The sequence below is a fragment of the Dromaius novaehollandiae genome, chromosome 4 (genome assembly GCF_036370855.1).
Source record: "Dromaius novaehollandiae isolate bDroNov1 chromosome 4, bDroNov1.hap1, whole genome shotgun sequence".
Lineage (NCBI taxonomy): Eukaryota > Metazoa > Chordata > Aves > Casuariiformes > Dromaiidae > Dromaius > Dromaius novaehollandiae.
Window position 1 is genome coordinate 57,827,315 of NC_088101.1, and position 14,738 is coordinate 57,842,052.

Sequence of the window (14,738 nt, forward strand, 5' to 3'; positions counted from 1 at the left end):
GCGCGAGCGGCATAAGCGCCGGGGCAGCCGGCCTCAGGCGCAGGCACCCAACGGCCGCGACGCTCAACCCAAACAGCCCCAACGGCCGGGGCGGTGCCGCGACCGTTAGCCCGGTGAGGGGCGGGGCCGGCCGCCCCGCCCCAACGGCCGCTCCGCCCCGCCCCGCCCGCCCGCCCGCCGGGTCAAACCTGCGTGAGGGGAGCGAGGCGGCGTGGGGCGGCGTAGCTATGCAGGTGGGGTCCGGGAGCGGGGAGGAAAAGCGGAGATGGTCGGGAGGGCAGGAGCGTAGCCGTAGGCCGCGGAGGGCTTCCTCGGTGCGGCCAAGCCCGCCGCAGCGCCCCCGAGGGCGGAGAGGGACCTCACGAAGCCTTCCCGGCCCCTGCGGGGTGTCCGGAGAAGTGACGGGTTAGAAGAGCGATTGGTGTGGGGTTTCTTGTGAAAATACGTCAGGGAGGCTATGTGACTTTTTTGTTGTTGTTGGTTTTTTTTTAGCAGTTTACTTAATTATTAATATCCTTTATGAATAATAAAATACTACACTGTGGTAGCTGGGTGATCATAGATGTAGCAGGCTGTAAAGTATTGTGTCACTTGCCCAAAGAGGAAGGTGCAAAATTAATACTTAAATTTAGCTTAGAAGTGTTATTTACTCTCCAGAATTGAAGTTACCCAGCCTAGGGGTCAAACTTAATATGTGTGAGTATCACCCCTGGCAAAGCTAGCGATAAGTGATATTATCTTTGGCAGCAGTAAGAAGTATTGTGAGAAGTTTTCTTGTTTGGGAGTGTGACCTGCTAGTTGAGTAATGCTGCTTCGGTAGTCCAGCTTTCTACTGAAACCAGTTTATGTCAGATCATTTTTGCTGTTGCTTGGCTCCTTTGCCAGTTACAGTCAAACATCTGATGAAGTTTTTGACACACAATTTAATTCTTCTGTGCATATACTGCAAACTTACACTGATAGGTTAACACTTGGGTTCTTAAGCATTGATTTAACTCAATTGGTTAAAAATTGTTGAAAATTTGGCAGCTTCTGATCTTCCCTTCCTTGACATTGGAGTTCAGATTTATCTCAGAGGCCTTTTTTTTTTATGTTTACCATGATGTTAAATGTAGTATTCTTGATCCAATTCTTGCTTTTACAAGATGTAAAAGTACCTAGAAAAGGTCCAATGTACAATCAGTTAATCAATTCACGAACCTGTTGAGAGTTATAAACATTAAAAAGAAATGGTATAAAGTACACTACTTAAGTAAAATACCGTAGAGAGACTTTATTTAGGATGTACATTTACAGAAAGACACAAAGTGTTGAAATCTTTCCTGGCAAACACTGGCTGGAGCTCGTCTTCTAGTTTAAAGTTACCTACATTCAGCCTCTGTTTCAGTAGTCCTTTTCTGTTGTATGGTTTTGAAATGTATTTGTCCAGTTATGTTTATGATTATTATGAGCTTTATGTCTCTCAATCCTTCCAAATCCTTCTGCTACGGAGAAAAATTTTGCACTCTGTGAGGCAGAATCTAATCCTTACCTAAGTCAGGCACGAGAGCATTTGTATGGAGGCCGAAGTGCATGTGTATCACTGTTGTTTCTTCGGTGGTTCCCCTGGAGTAGTCGTCTTAGTTCTGTGGGGTTTTTTGGTATCCTGACTGCACCTGAGTAAAAATTCTTCTTTGGTGAAGAATTTAAAACATGTAATAAGACAAGCAGTAAGACAGAATTTCTTATATAAGTAAATGCTGGGAATTAACTATAGCAAATCTTCATTTAGGTTTTTCCTACTCCAGGCCCATTAGTGACTATCTATTTTAGGATTATATGTGGATCTTCTCTTTTATTTTTTACAAAGGATTATATTTTTCAATCAAAGAAGGAGAACATATAACTTATTCTTAAACCTTTATTTCACTTTTCCTGTGTGCATGTATACATGCAGAAGTGGTGTGATGTAAATAAACATGGTATATCAGGTAATTTATGTTGACCCATTAGTATTATTCATTTAAAATAAAAAGTTGGGTTTTTTTCTTTTCTGATTCTAGGCATGCTTTTACATGTTTATTCAAAATGTCAATTAAAATATTACTACAGAAGTCATGCCTTATAAAACTATTTCTTTAAATATGTATATGTGAGTGATGTTTTGGGTTTCTGAAGAAGGTTTCTATATATCTTTCAGACAAAATCTTAACTGATATTTTGGAGACTGAGATAGGTTTAATTATACTTAAATTGGGTGGGGGGGTTCCTTTCATTTTCTTGCTGTTGTCTGTCCAGAAGTGAAAAATGCCAAATGAAAATTCATGATAGATTAGAGAATGGTCCATGAAGACATTGCAGAGTCTAAGTAATGGTGTGCATTTGTTATGGCCTTACTATATGGCACAATGAAAAAGTTCTGGTTTTGGTATAAAAAAGGGGCATGGGTGACTAATTTGTTGACTTATTTTTGTTTCATAATATCAAAACAGGATCCAAATGAAGATACTGAATGGAATGATGTATTGAGAGACTTTGGAATTCTTCCTCCAAAAGAAAAACCAAAAGATGAAATTGAAGAAATGGTTTTACGCTTGCAGAAAGAAGCAGAAGGCAAGTAAAATCAAAATATATGTCATTAATATAACAACATTTGGAAGGCTGAGGTATTTGCAGTAATGCTTTTTGAGCTGTAAATATTGCATAATAATTATATTATTTTAATTATTTTCACCCAGTTGATTTTTTTTTTTAAAAAAAAGGATACTGAATTAAACATACTGTAACTTTACTGACAAACATTACGGCATCTGTTATGTACAGCTAACTCATTTGCATCATTTTAACAAAGGGACTAGGCAGTATAAGCAAGATTCACATGCAAAGAAATTGGTAGTAATACACTCCTGTATTTCGGTAAGAACATGTGGATTTCATTTTAATTGCTTTTCTGCTTTCCAGCAGCAAAATATTTTTCTTCCTGTCACTGTTTTCCATTACTCCAAACTCCTCATATGATTAATATTTTCAATTTCTGTGAAAAGTTTTGCAATTTATGAGCCAAATTGACAGTCTTTTACATCTGTCATCACAATTTTGTACATCAAGTATCTTTGCTGTCCAAAATCAGGTATTGACATGCAAACATCCATGTCCTGTCCACAGTGGGCATGAAGAAAAATGTATTCTTTGCAGATACCTGTATGTATTAGAAAATTGTTACTGTTACTATGGCTTCCCATAGTTTCCCCTGGAAGAATAAAAAGCACAAAAGTGTGATTACAACCATAGTAGGAACTGGGAGTGGCACCCCTGTGTAAAACTGTGCCTGTTGGTACCAACTTCATTCCTGCAGGCAAGCAGCTTTGCATAGAGCCACTTAGGCTCTTGTTTAAATGTGTTGTAGTAATTCTCACTTTGTGACAAATTACAGACTTCCAAATTGAGAGGCAAATTACAGTTGGTTCAGCAGTTTTCAGCTCTGTGTGTTTCTTTGACAATCCGCTGTGTTCCTTTGACAATTTACAACAGGGAAAACACACAGTCTTTGTGGCTTCAGCAGCAGCTTCTGCCAAATTCTTGGAGGCACTGTTCATCAGAATGGTGTTTATCTAAAGAGGTATTAGAAGGTAATATCCCAAAATAAAAAAGTGGCAGAATGGCATACCACTGCGTGCTACACTGTTTAAATCACTGTTCTATGTTAACAACTTCAGTCCTTTTGGACTTATTTTTAAGCCGTTTTTTTTGAGATCTGTGATCATTCATTTGCAGACTTTTGCAATCCTTTCTAGACTCCCATCAGTCGGTCTGGGCGGAAGTAGAATCCGGTACAGATGTAGTTAGATCCAAGAGCATAGCACATGCAAGTACCTAAGCAAGTAAATATCAGTTATGGTTAAATAATTTCATTTTTTCTCTCTTAACCAAAGGTATACCAAAATTGACTAATCTCTGAAATTACAGGTACATTTTTTCTTTCATTAATTCCATGTCTGTGTAATAATTTTCATACAGACATTTACAGTGTTTGCAGATAGTTTAGTGAACAAAAGATGATTTTTTGTTTGTTTGTTCTAGTGAAACCTTATGAAAGAATGAATCTTAAAGAATTAAAGGAAGCTGAAGATGACTTCGATGAGGCTGATGTGAAAGCTGTTGAAATGTACAGGTATAGTAAGATATTCCTAGCCAGATTAACAATGCATATGTCACTATTATACGTGTCCACAGAATCACAGAATGGTTGAGGTTGAAGGGACCTCTGGACATCATCTAGTCCAACCCCCCTGCTCAAGCAGGGTCACCTAGAGCACGTTGCCCAGGATCGTGTCCAGACGGCTTTTGAGTATCTGCAAGGAAGGAGACTCCACAACCTTTCAGGGCAGCCTGTTCCAGTGCTCTGTCACCCTCACAGTAAAGAAGTTTTTCCTTATATTCAGATGGAACTTCCTGTGTTTCAGTTTGTGTCTGTTGCCTCTTGTCCTATTGCTGGGCACCACTGAAAAAAATCTGGCCCCATCCTCTGTACATCCTCCCTTCAGATACTTATATCTGTTGATAAGATCCCTCCTCAGCCTTCTTTTCTCCAGGCTGAACAGTCCCAGCTCTCTCAGCCTTTCCTCACATGAGAGAGCAGTCCCTTAATCATCTTATTAGCCCCTTGCTGGACCCTGTACATGGTCCTGAAAAATAAACTAAGAATTTTTTGAATAGTAATGTCTACTGAGTGACACAGCTGCCTTGTTTCACCTTCTTTCTGCTCCTTTGCCAACAGATAGAGGGGACAGCACTAAAGTTACTGTCCTGCTTCCTCCTGATTGTCAATAGCAAAGAGAGGGAATTTACACTGCAATTTACTTTGACATTTTGTTAAAAAAAAGTTATTTCCCTTTTAAAATACTTAATTTAGTCTCAAAGCTGCATGTTTAAGGGAAGAGATCGCCATTATGCATTGCTTAACTTAGCTGGATGAAGATACACCATAACCACTGTATGTAGAAAAGTGTTGCATGTTTGAAGTGTTGTATACCCATCTTAGTTAAAACATTTAATTTATGCAAGTAGGGTTCATTCACTGACTAATTCAGATCTGTTCTTCACTCTGCTGCTCTAAACACACCGCTTTCTGCCAGTCATTAGGAATTAGAGCAATGCTGATGAATACTCAAAGAAAGGAGGAGTCCTGTGACTCATATTTTGTCTTTTCTTTTGGATAACAGTTTCTGTAGATTTCAAATCAGGAGGAAATGGAGTCGGTTGTGGGTATTCTTTCTCTCATCATCTCTGTCATGTTGCATAAGAGCATGAGGAGAAACAGGATGCACATATGGCCCCATTTTTTCAAAGGATACTGAGTTTGTGCACATGGGGTGCGTGCTGCCTACAAAGAGACTTTAATTCAGGGTGGCATGCTATTAAAGCAAAAACTATATTTCAGTGCTGGAATAAAACTTATATTTTTAATTGATAATTGAATAATTAATCTAAAAATTGGTGTTATGTGCAAAATACATTTCTGTCTTTTAGGTAGCATTGATTTCTGTTAGATTATGCTTTCCAAATGTATTTGTGAAATAAAAATGCAGTGTAGAGTTTTTTTTATAAATTACAGTTTCACTACTTCACACACTGCAGTTTCTATGCTGGAATGCTAATAGTTGTGCATTTTTAAAAGATATTTATTAAGTCAGCTGTGGACCCCCAATATACAACTTCTATGTTTGCTTTGCCTCTTATCTAATATTCATTTTAATGGTTTTTCTGTTTCTTAGTTCAGGAAAATACTCTTTTGAAGTTTATATACAATATACTATACTAAGGCATAACTGTAAAACAACCCAGGTCCTCATCCAGCTATTTAATATGAGTATACTAATCTTTTTTACTTATAATACCATGCAGAGTCAGTATGTTTTATGACTTCAGGCTCAAAACACTTTGGCAGCTTACATGGAGACTTAGTAATTTTTGTTATATTGGATGTTCACATGTATATTTTTTCTAGGTGTTTTTGAAGCACTTTAAGTTCTGCAGAGCTGTCACTAAGAAAAATGAGATATGCAGTTCATACAGATTTAAAAAACCCTGATATGATCAGAACATTTCTTCTGTCTAAACTATCCATACTCAGTGCTTTTGCATTGTTAAAATGACTAAAATAATTCCAGTGTTAACTCTGTGTATCTAGTGCTGTATTCTCATAAAAAGATAATCGTGCTTTTTTCATGTGAAAGTTGTGAACCTAAATTATCATGCATTCTTGCTAGAGTATAATAATGTTGCACATATATTATTAAATCTTTTTTTTAAGAAGGAAGCTACTTTTATTGGAAAAATCAATAGCTGTTTTTAGTTTAGCAAATCTTAAGGCATTTTTCATTGTCTATGTTGTCAATATTTTTAGAGTTGAAGACTGCCATCTACTGTCTTAACATTCCAATTTTCATGAATTATTTAAAATTACATTGTATAATATTATAACAGAGTACTGGTAATTCTTGCTCAAACTAATCTCATTTTCAAAATTATAAAAACAATTTGCACGTTCTTTAATTTTTCTTGCTGTGTCCCTTCATTCCTTTAAAGGAATTGAGAGAAATGCACTTTATTATAAAATACATTTAAAATTTTTCAGAGACTTTTTTTTTTTTTAATTAGGCAGCAACGCTTGCAAGAATGGAAGCGTCTTCAGTGGAGACAAAAGTATGGGGAGCTAAGAGAAATTTGTGGAGAGCAGTATGTAAAGGAAGTTACAAATGCTCCAGAAGATGTTTGGGTTATAATTCATCTTTATCGATCAAGGTAATTACTTTTTTGTTTAAGGTGATGAGTACTTCAATGGGAAGAGTTCAGGTGGTAAGAAAAAAGCAATACCTTTGCTTTATTGACTTTATTGAAATAGCCATTGTTAGGAGCCAATGGAACCCTGGAAAATGATCCCAGGATGGGATGTCCTTGATTTTTAATTCACTTTGTGAGAATTATTCACTTCATCTTTCATCGCTTGTACTAAAAATTTCTTAAGGTGTACACTTATCACAATGTACTGAATCTCATTGAGATTTCTGAATTTCACTGAGAAACTGGTGTCTACTTTCTGTGCTAAAGGAAGTTCCACTGCAGACTCCTTTCTCAGGAAATGTTCACTTGCATGATTATTCTACCTTTATTCCCCATTGACTCCAATAAATCAAAAGCCCCGTAAGGAACAGTTCTGAAAAATCAAAGAATGTTAGGGAAATTGTTAGTTTATCAGTTCTCGAGTAAGTTCTCTAGTGGTAGCAGAAGTTTTGATGGGATCCAGCAGAAATGTCAAAAGACTCCCATGATTACTTCAGCAAATGTTAGCAGCTCTATCACATGTTTTTCAAAATCATTGAGAATTAGTATGGAATGCTTTAAGAACATGGTTTTCAGAGTCAGACCAGCTTTCTCTTTTCCTTCTTTTTAAGCCTGTCAGGAGGAAGTTTCTTTTTCCTCTTTTTTTTTTCTTTTTAATTGCTTGGAATGGAGCATTATTTCCAGGAGCAAGGAGTAGGTCAATCAAATGAAATTGTTCAAATTACAATAATGTAATTTAAATATCTGGAGAAACAAAATAGAAGTTTTTCTTCCTTTTCTGTTCTTTGCTTACTGGAGGGCCAACTCTATACTTCATCAGTGCATAAATACGAGTCTGTGAGGAAATTCATAATTCCCTAGGAATGAGTACCAAATCTCCTAAGCCTCTTGTGGCTAGAGGGCAAGAAATGTTATTCCAAAACTGCAACCGTGCCTTTCGCCACCAGAGGGTAGTACTGGAACTCTTTGAGGGTCCCTGTGATAAATCAGCTTCTTGAACCTTAGTCGGTTATCGTAAAGATCCTAATTTTAAAAAGCTAAAGGGAGACCCAACAAAAAACGTTGCTTTTTTTTAAATGAGGCTAATATGGTGATTGCATTGCAGATACTAGCTATGAAAGTAATGAGCAGGCCTGTGGTGGTAATATGACTACACAAAAGTTTCCTTGAGGTTATTCAGATGGTGCTAAAAGACTGGAGAATTTAATTAAATGTTGAACTGGAAAGTAATTTAAGTAACTTACAGTGGAAATTTATATTATAAATTTAAAATTTCCTTTAAACCCTGGACAAATGGACAAAATGAGCTTTAAAATCTTATTGGAGAACAAAATTGAAGCGCAGTGCTTGAAACTTCTGGTTGCTTTAATGGCATACATTTCATACATTGTGCCTTATTATATATGTATTCAAAGTTTTTACTTGGACAGCTCTTTAAGCTTTAAGCCAAAATGTTCTTAGAAAAAGCTGACTAAAATCTATCCCTGTAAACCCTATCACAAATTAAAGTAGAAAGAGATTAACCACATGTAAAGGTATATTTATTCTTCAAAAGCTTTGCTTTTAATAGACCCTAGTTGTTTTATGAATCATTACACTGGAAGCGTCATCAAACTCGCTTATTCTTTTCTAGCATCCCCATGTGTTTACTAGTTAACCAACATCTTGGCCTGCTAGCCAAAAAATTTCCAGAAGCCAAGTTTGTCAAAGCCATTGTGAACAGCTGCATTCAGAATTACCATGACAGATGTTTACCCGCAATATTTGTGTATAAAACTGGTCAAATAAAAGGCAGGTTTATTGGAGTAGCTGAATGTGGGGGCATAAATCTTAAAGTGGAAGGTAAGAGAATTTTTTAAATTATTCCCTTTATAGAAAATCTGAAGATTGTTAATAATCATAAAATCTTAAGATCATTGCTCAAAGGTGGAAAAGATTTTAAAACATTTTTGTAGGAAAAAAAGTGCACAAGAAGCAAGGAATGACTTATGTAATTCTCTGGTAAGAATATTTAATAAGCATGGTATTTTGCAGTTTCATTATTAAATAGTATACTGAGGTAAATTTAGATTGTTGCAAGGATGGCTCTATATATTTTTGGTGAGATGGCGAATTTGCTCTCTAATAAAAGATCATTTTCTTATTAAGTGAAAAAGTTTAATGCAGTTAATAAGTTAATAGGTTTTTTTCTACTGTATTACTAGTTTGTCTTGGGGTGTTTGTCTTTACTAGGGGCAAATTGTATTATCTATGTATTGATCTAAGGTTTTGTAGAGGCCTACAGATTGGCTTTACAAGGATTCTTCTCTCTTCTAAGTAATTCTGGGTTATATCAGATCAAGTTTTATTAAAATACATTCTGTAGCTGTTGTATCAAAACTACATATATGGTTCTGTTAACATAATATCTAATCATTGTGTTCATTTATTCTCACAACTCCCCACTTTCTGTTCGCTGAACAACACTTTAACATCTGCCAGTATGTCCAAAAATAAAAATCAATTGGTAATTTAATAATCTTATTCAGTGTTTTAAGGGACACCAGTTTTCCTTGTTCATTGGATAGTTTTGCTCCCAATTCTGTTATTCCTGGCTACCTGTGATTCAAGTTAGATATTGCATCACTTTATACTTAACTCATAATTGGAGACATTTCTTGAAAAACGTGAGTAAATTTCTACTCTTCTAAATCAACCAAAATTATTTACCACAAGACTATATAATGTATTTCCAGGAATAATTGGGGGGTAAAACTGGAATCTTGTGTGTGTGTGTGTGTGTGTGTGTGTGTGTGTGTGTGTGTGTTTTTTAACAAACAAAAAAAAAAGAAATCTGGGTGCTTTCAAATAGATAACCTCTATTTCTGCACCTGCCTGATAATTGGGAGACTCAGGTTTCTTTCACTCTGCTGGAACATCTTCCTTTGTATTGGAAGGTCTCCATACTGAGGGGAGGAAGAAATTGGAGTGCCTTGTCTCTTATCAGCACTACCCATTGCAGTGCTGCGCAAGCACAAGTGAGCAGTTTTGCTGTCAGGTGGTCTTCTATCCCTATTGTGATTATATCCAGTTCTAATTAATACAGTACAAAAATGTAGTTAGCAACTGTCTAGAATTTTTAAATAATTTGTGTGTTTAATGAATAAATGTATTTTGTAATCATTTATTGCAATTATCAACGTAAATCGTCATTTGTTGTTACAGAGCTCGAATGGAAGCTAGCAGAAGTTGGGGCAATAGAAACTGACTTAGAAGAAAACCCCAAAAAGGACATTATGGATATGATGACATTTTCAATTCAAAATCTTTCTGCTCACAAAGACACCAATACAAAAAGCAGTGATGTGATGAAACCAAACATTACTTAAGCAGAAATTTTTAATGCAGATGATCTGTTTTGACTGTTTTGACTTAAATTAGCTCAAACTAACATAGCTCCTTACTCCTTTTGTAAACCTGAAACAATACAGGGAGTTCCTGTTTCACTTATATGCTTTTGGTTTTGACTTTTGGAAGAAAATTAATGTAGTAAATAAACCCCAAATTTAGCTTTGGATAGACAGAGGGGCTCCTATTGACACTGAGAACCTGGATTCTCCACTTCATGCAAACCCTGCTTAAATGGAATTGGAAAGGGATGATATTAGCTGGTGGGCTGTAATCCATGACTTTTTTCCTGCTTTTCTCCAACATTCTTGCAAGTTTGAGTTCTTTAATTAATTCCCTTGGTGAAATGATTGACTGTAGCGGAACTCTGCTCTGCTAACTACTTTCTCAGTTCCTCCCACTGAAAAGCTGGCCCAAGGAGAATGCTGTGTAAGGTGATATAAAAGCAGGAGTTGGCCCTAAAACCATTAACTATTTTTTTTCTTTTTTTTAGTTTGACAGTTATGCAATAATCTTCTCCCATGTCAAGGATAATCTTCCCACTATTTTCTGATATGGACAGTTGGGTTGGTTGTTCTTTCCTAACAAAAATAAGCATCTAGTTAGTAAAATAGATTACAGTACAATTGTGGATAAGCAGAATGAAACTATGTTAGTGAATGAAGAGACCAAGCTCCTTATTCAGCATTTTTATTTATTATGAAGAGCAAATCAAATTGTATACTAGTAATGTTATTTTTCCAGTAACTCAGCTGAAAAAAAAAAAAAAACTATCTCAATGTGCTAATGAAGATTTAATTATATGCAGTTGACATGGTTTATGGCATTAGGATGCAGAAACAAAAGTGAAGCAGAAACAGTTCACTTAATACTTTGCACATACATACCTAAGAACAAGCAAATTAACATTAGCCAAAATTTTTATCAGCCAGTAAAATATAGTTAGACTATTAGTAAATATCTACTAATAGATATCACTACAAGAAACATTTATTTTATAGATTCAAGGAGATAACTACTAGATGTATTTCTCTGTTAACAGTGTATCTGCCACTTAGAACTAGAAAGCTAACATATAGGAGTTTTAAATGTAAGTGGGATTGCTGTGGGGGTGTGATGACCATATGCTTTGCAAATTGTTGCAGACAAACTTTGGGGATTAAAGTATGGTTTCACAAGGTGAAGTGTTCAGAAGAAATACTTTTCACAAGGCTATGCTGTAAATCAGTTGGGAAGTCATTCCAGCTGGAAAAAAAAAACCACTTCTTTTTCCTGAGTTGTGTTTTTAAGTTAGATCAGTTTCCTGATCACATTCACTGTGGTCACACAAGTATGCCGTACCAATTACTTACACAGCATATCCTCTGATGTAGCAGTAACGAAGCTGGCACGGTCATCAAAGATTTTAGATAGGGTTCCACCGTCCCTTCAGTTTAGTATTAGTGTCATCATCTGTGAAAGAGAGCTTACTCTCAGCAGCTCACTTCTACCTCCTTCCTACTGTGGCTGCAGTGAGTTACACAAGAAAAAGTGAAATACCAAAGTGGTAGCGCTGTCACATTGGAAGAGACAAGAATGTGTGGTCAGATGTGATAGGAAAGAGCCAAACCTTGCCTTTGGTGGCCCTTATGTCCAGTTGGAGTGACTGCACAATCATGATTATAGTCCATCATCAGATGTGACAAAATCTAATGCAGCAAAATCTAAGGAAAACCCAGGGTAAAAGCAGCTGTTTTTGTTTTTCAGTCAGTTACATCATTTGAAGGAAAGGGCATGCTACTAAACCCTGCTTAACAAGCAGTAGGTAGATTGTGGCAGGCTTTAAACCAGCACTTTTGTAAAGACTGCTGTTTTTTCATATCTTTAAGAGATGTGAAATTTAGTTTCAAAATCTGTTTCTTCAGACAGATCCTCTTTAAAAAAAAGCCAGTGAGGATCAAAAAGGAACTTCAGAGTGGGTAATTGTTTTACAGCTCTGAAGTATATTACGTGCAAGATGTTGATGATTGCTTTGTAGGGAATACGGCTGTGGTTATGGAAGTGCACTGGCAATGTCTGCATTTCTAGCCAAATCCAGTCCCACTATTCAATGATTCACAAAAGACTTTCTGCTCATAATTTGGCAATGTCTGGAACCTTTATGCGTGAAAGAAAACTATCATTACACACCAGAACAAACTCATTGACAACAGAAGTTGGAAACATAGTATTTCCAGGTGGAAAAGAGTTTCACAAAACCACTACTCCACTTCTGAGCTGATCCTCCCAGAAACCCTTACAATACTGTCAAAAGAGAACAATCAGTGAAAAAAAAACAACAAAAAAACCCCCACACCATTATTTTGGTTAGGCCATTGCCTTGGCAGAAAATGCAAATGTGTGTCATTTGTGTACCTATGCTGCCTGTGTTTTGATCATGTCAAATCCCCTGATGTAAGATGTGAAAGCTTCCAAGAGTAATTTGTTACTGCAAAATTCCTACTGGTAGGTGTTGTTCATACAGGATGTGAAGAGATACACCAGACTCCCTACTTTACTTTCCCGAAGAATTACTACTGGTTACTGAAGATCTTGTTGGAAATATATAACATAACATTTACATAACATAAACAGTTTGATGCTACGTTTAGTCTCTTGGTTTCTTGGCCATATTCTAGTTTTGGTAATTACACATTTTTGCTGAAATTGTTCCTGCGATTTCTCCTGGATTTTCCATTCCTGTTGCGTACTATTATCTTTTTCTGCATTTCATGACAGGAGTGTTATCCTTTGCATGAGTAATGAAATACTTGATTTTGTTTATATCACATTTTCCTTCATTGAAAGCCACAAGTATTATGAATCAGTAAAAAACAGAAATCAAGTGTTTTTACTAATCCTTTAGAAAAGTCTTACTGTGGAAAAACTGAGGTTATGTTTAGCTCTTTGGCAGTGTTACTACTTAAGAGGTTCCTGCCCCACCACTACCTTTGCCTAAGTTGTATGGTCACATGGTGAATCAGACAGGGAGACTGGTCTACCTGAAAAATAATCCAGAAAGGAAAATCCATGAGATTTCTGCAGCCAGATCAAGTTCCTTACTTCCTTCCAGACACAAACACTTTTTTTTGGAGGGTCACAGGGGAAGAAGGCTGATTAAACTTCTAGAGATACACATCTGTAATCACATTTTTAGACACATTACTGTTTAGGAGACCAACTGAAAAATAAACATCCTTGTAACTGAGGAAGAAAACTGAGAATATTTACATAGTATTACCACTGAGTAATGTTTTTTTTTTTTTCAGAAAATGGTTCCCTATGTTCTGCTGCATGTAGAACAGGTTTATGCTAGCAGAATCACTGCACATTTAAGCATCTTCCAGTCCTGCAGTAGGCAGCGTGACTGGGGTCTGTTACAATTAAGCATAAAGACGGCAAACTGTCTACTAGACATCTGGCTGATTAACTGTGATAACCAATGCTGCTTCTGAAAAATGATCCAGCTAATAAATACAACTTCGTCTGCACATCTTACAGGCACATCTTACACTTTTTTAAAGCTTCCAAAATGCCTGCATGCACACACACAAAACAGTGGTAAGTTCTATTGTTGGCGACAGTCCTGCAAACTCATATTAGTGGTATCTCCCTGTACTGAAATAATATATTTTCAGAACAAAGCTACTCTTCATCGCAGTGTATAGTTTGACTAACAAAAATGCTTAGGACACTTCAATTTATCGAGTTCACAATTATGCTTTTACATTGCTGTACACAAAAGTCTGTAAGGTTTGGCAAAAGAGAAGTTGTATTAATTGCTGCTGTTCATTCAGAAAGTGGGAAGCTTACTTGCTTTGAGTCTTCCACCAGTTCGGTGGTCCGGACAGCTGTCAGACATGAGCACCAAGTACTTCCACTTTAAAAGGTTATATATTCAAAATCTCAGTTCAGCTAACACCTATTGAAATCACGTAACTTTTAAAATTTCAATAGGTGTTAGCTAAACTGAGATGTTTAAACTCGGCTGGGGTAACTGCTCATTTTTAATGTTACAAAACCGGTATTAAAAGTATTACACGCCCACACACGGACTCGCTCCTTACATACACTGGAGCCCGCACTCTGCCCCGCGCCTGCGAGCGGCACCCGCTTCACCACGGCGCCGTATCGCAGCGCCTGAACCTCACCGGCAGCCGCCGCGCCCCGGCAGCGCCGCCGTGCTGCCCGCCTCCCCGGGCCCCGAGCGGATCACACGTCCGAGCGGCTGCCCGGAAGAGGAGCTACTCCTAAGCTGCCCGCCCCAGTAGGAAAACCACTACGAGCAGCGGAAACCGTTTCACGGGCTTCGCTCCGCGCCTGCTTACGAAGAAGCCCCGGGGCGCGGTACTTGGCCGTGGCGCACGGCGCCACCGCCGCCCTCCCCGGCGGCCGCGCAGCCTGGCGGCCGATCGCGGGAGCCGAGCGGGAGACCTGGGGCGGGCGGCCCGCCGGGCCGGGCTCGCGCACTCGGCGGAGCGGTCGCCGCCATTTCCTCCCTGCACGCGGGC

General features: G+C 37.8%; 1 protein-coding gene across 1 annotated transcript; it reads left to right on the forward strand.

Annotated features, from left to right (window-relative positions):
• Nucleotides 1-178: 178 nt before the first annotated feature.
• On the forward strand, nt 179-11,125 carry PDCL2 (phosducin like 2). The gene is made up of 6 exons (XM_064511145.1): nt 179-233; nt 2,472-2,592; nt 4,060-4,150; nt 6,640-6,783; nt 8,456-8,664; nt 10,027-11,125. The coding sequence occupies exons 1-6, from the start codon at nt 228-230 to the stop codon at nt 10,188-10,190; spliced, it is 735 nt and encodes a 244-aa protein (XP_064367215.1). The 5' UTR covers nt 179-227; the 3' UTR covers nt 10,191-11,125.
• Nucleotides 11,126-14,738: the final 3,613 nt, after the last annotated feature.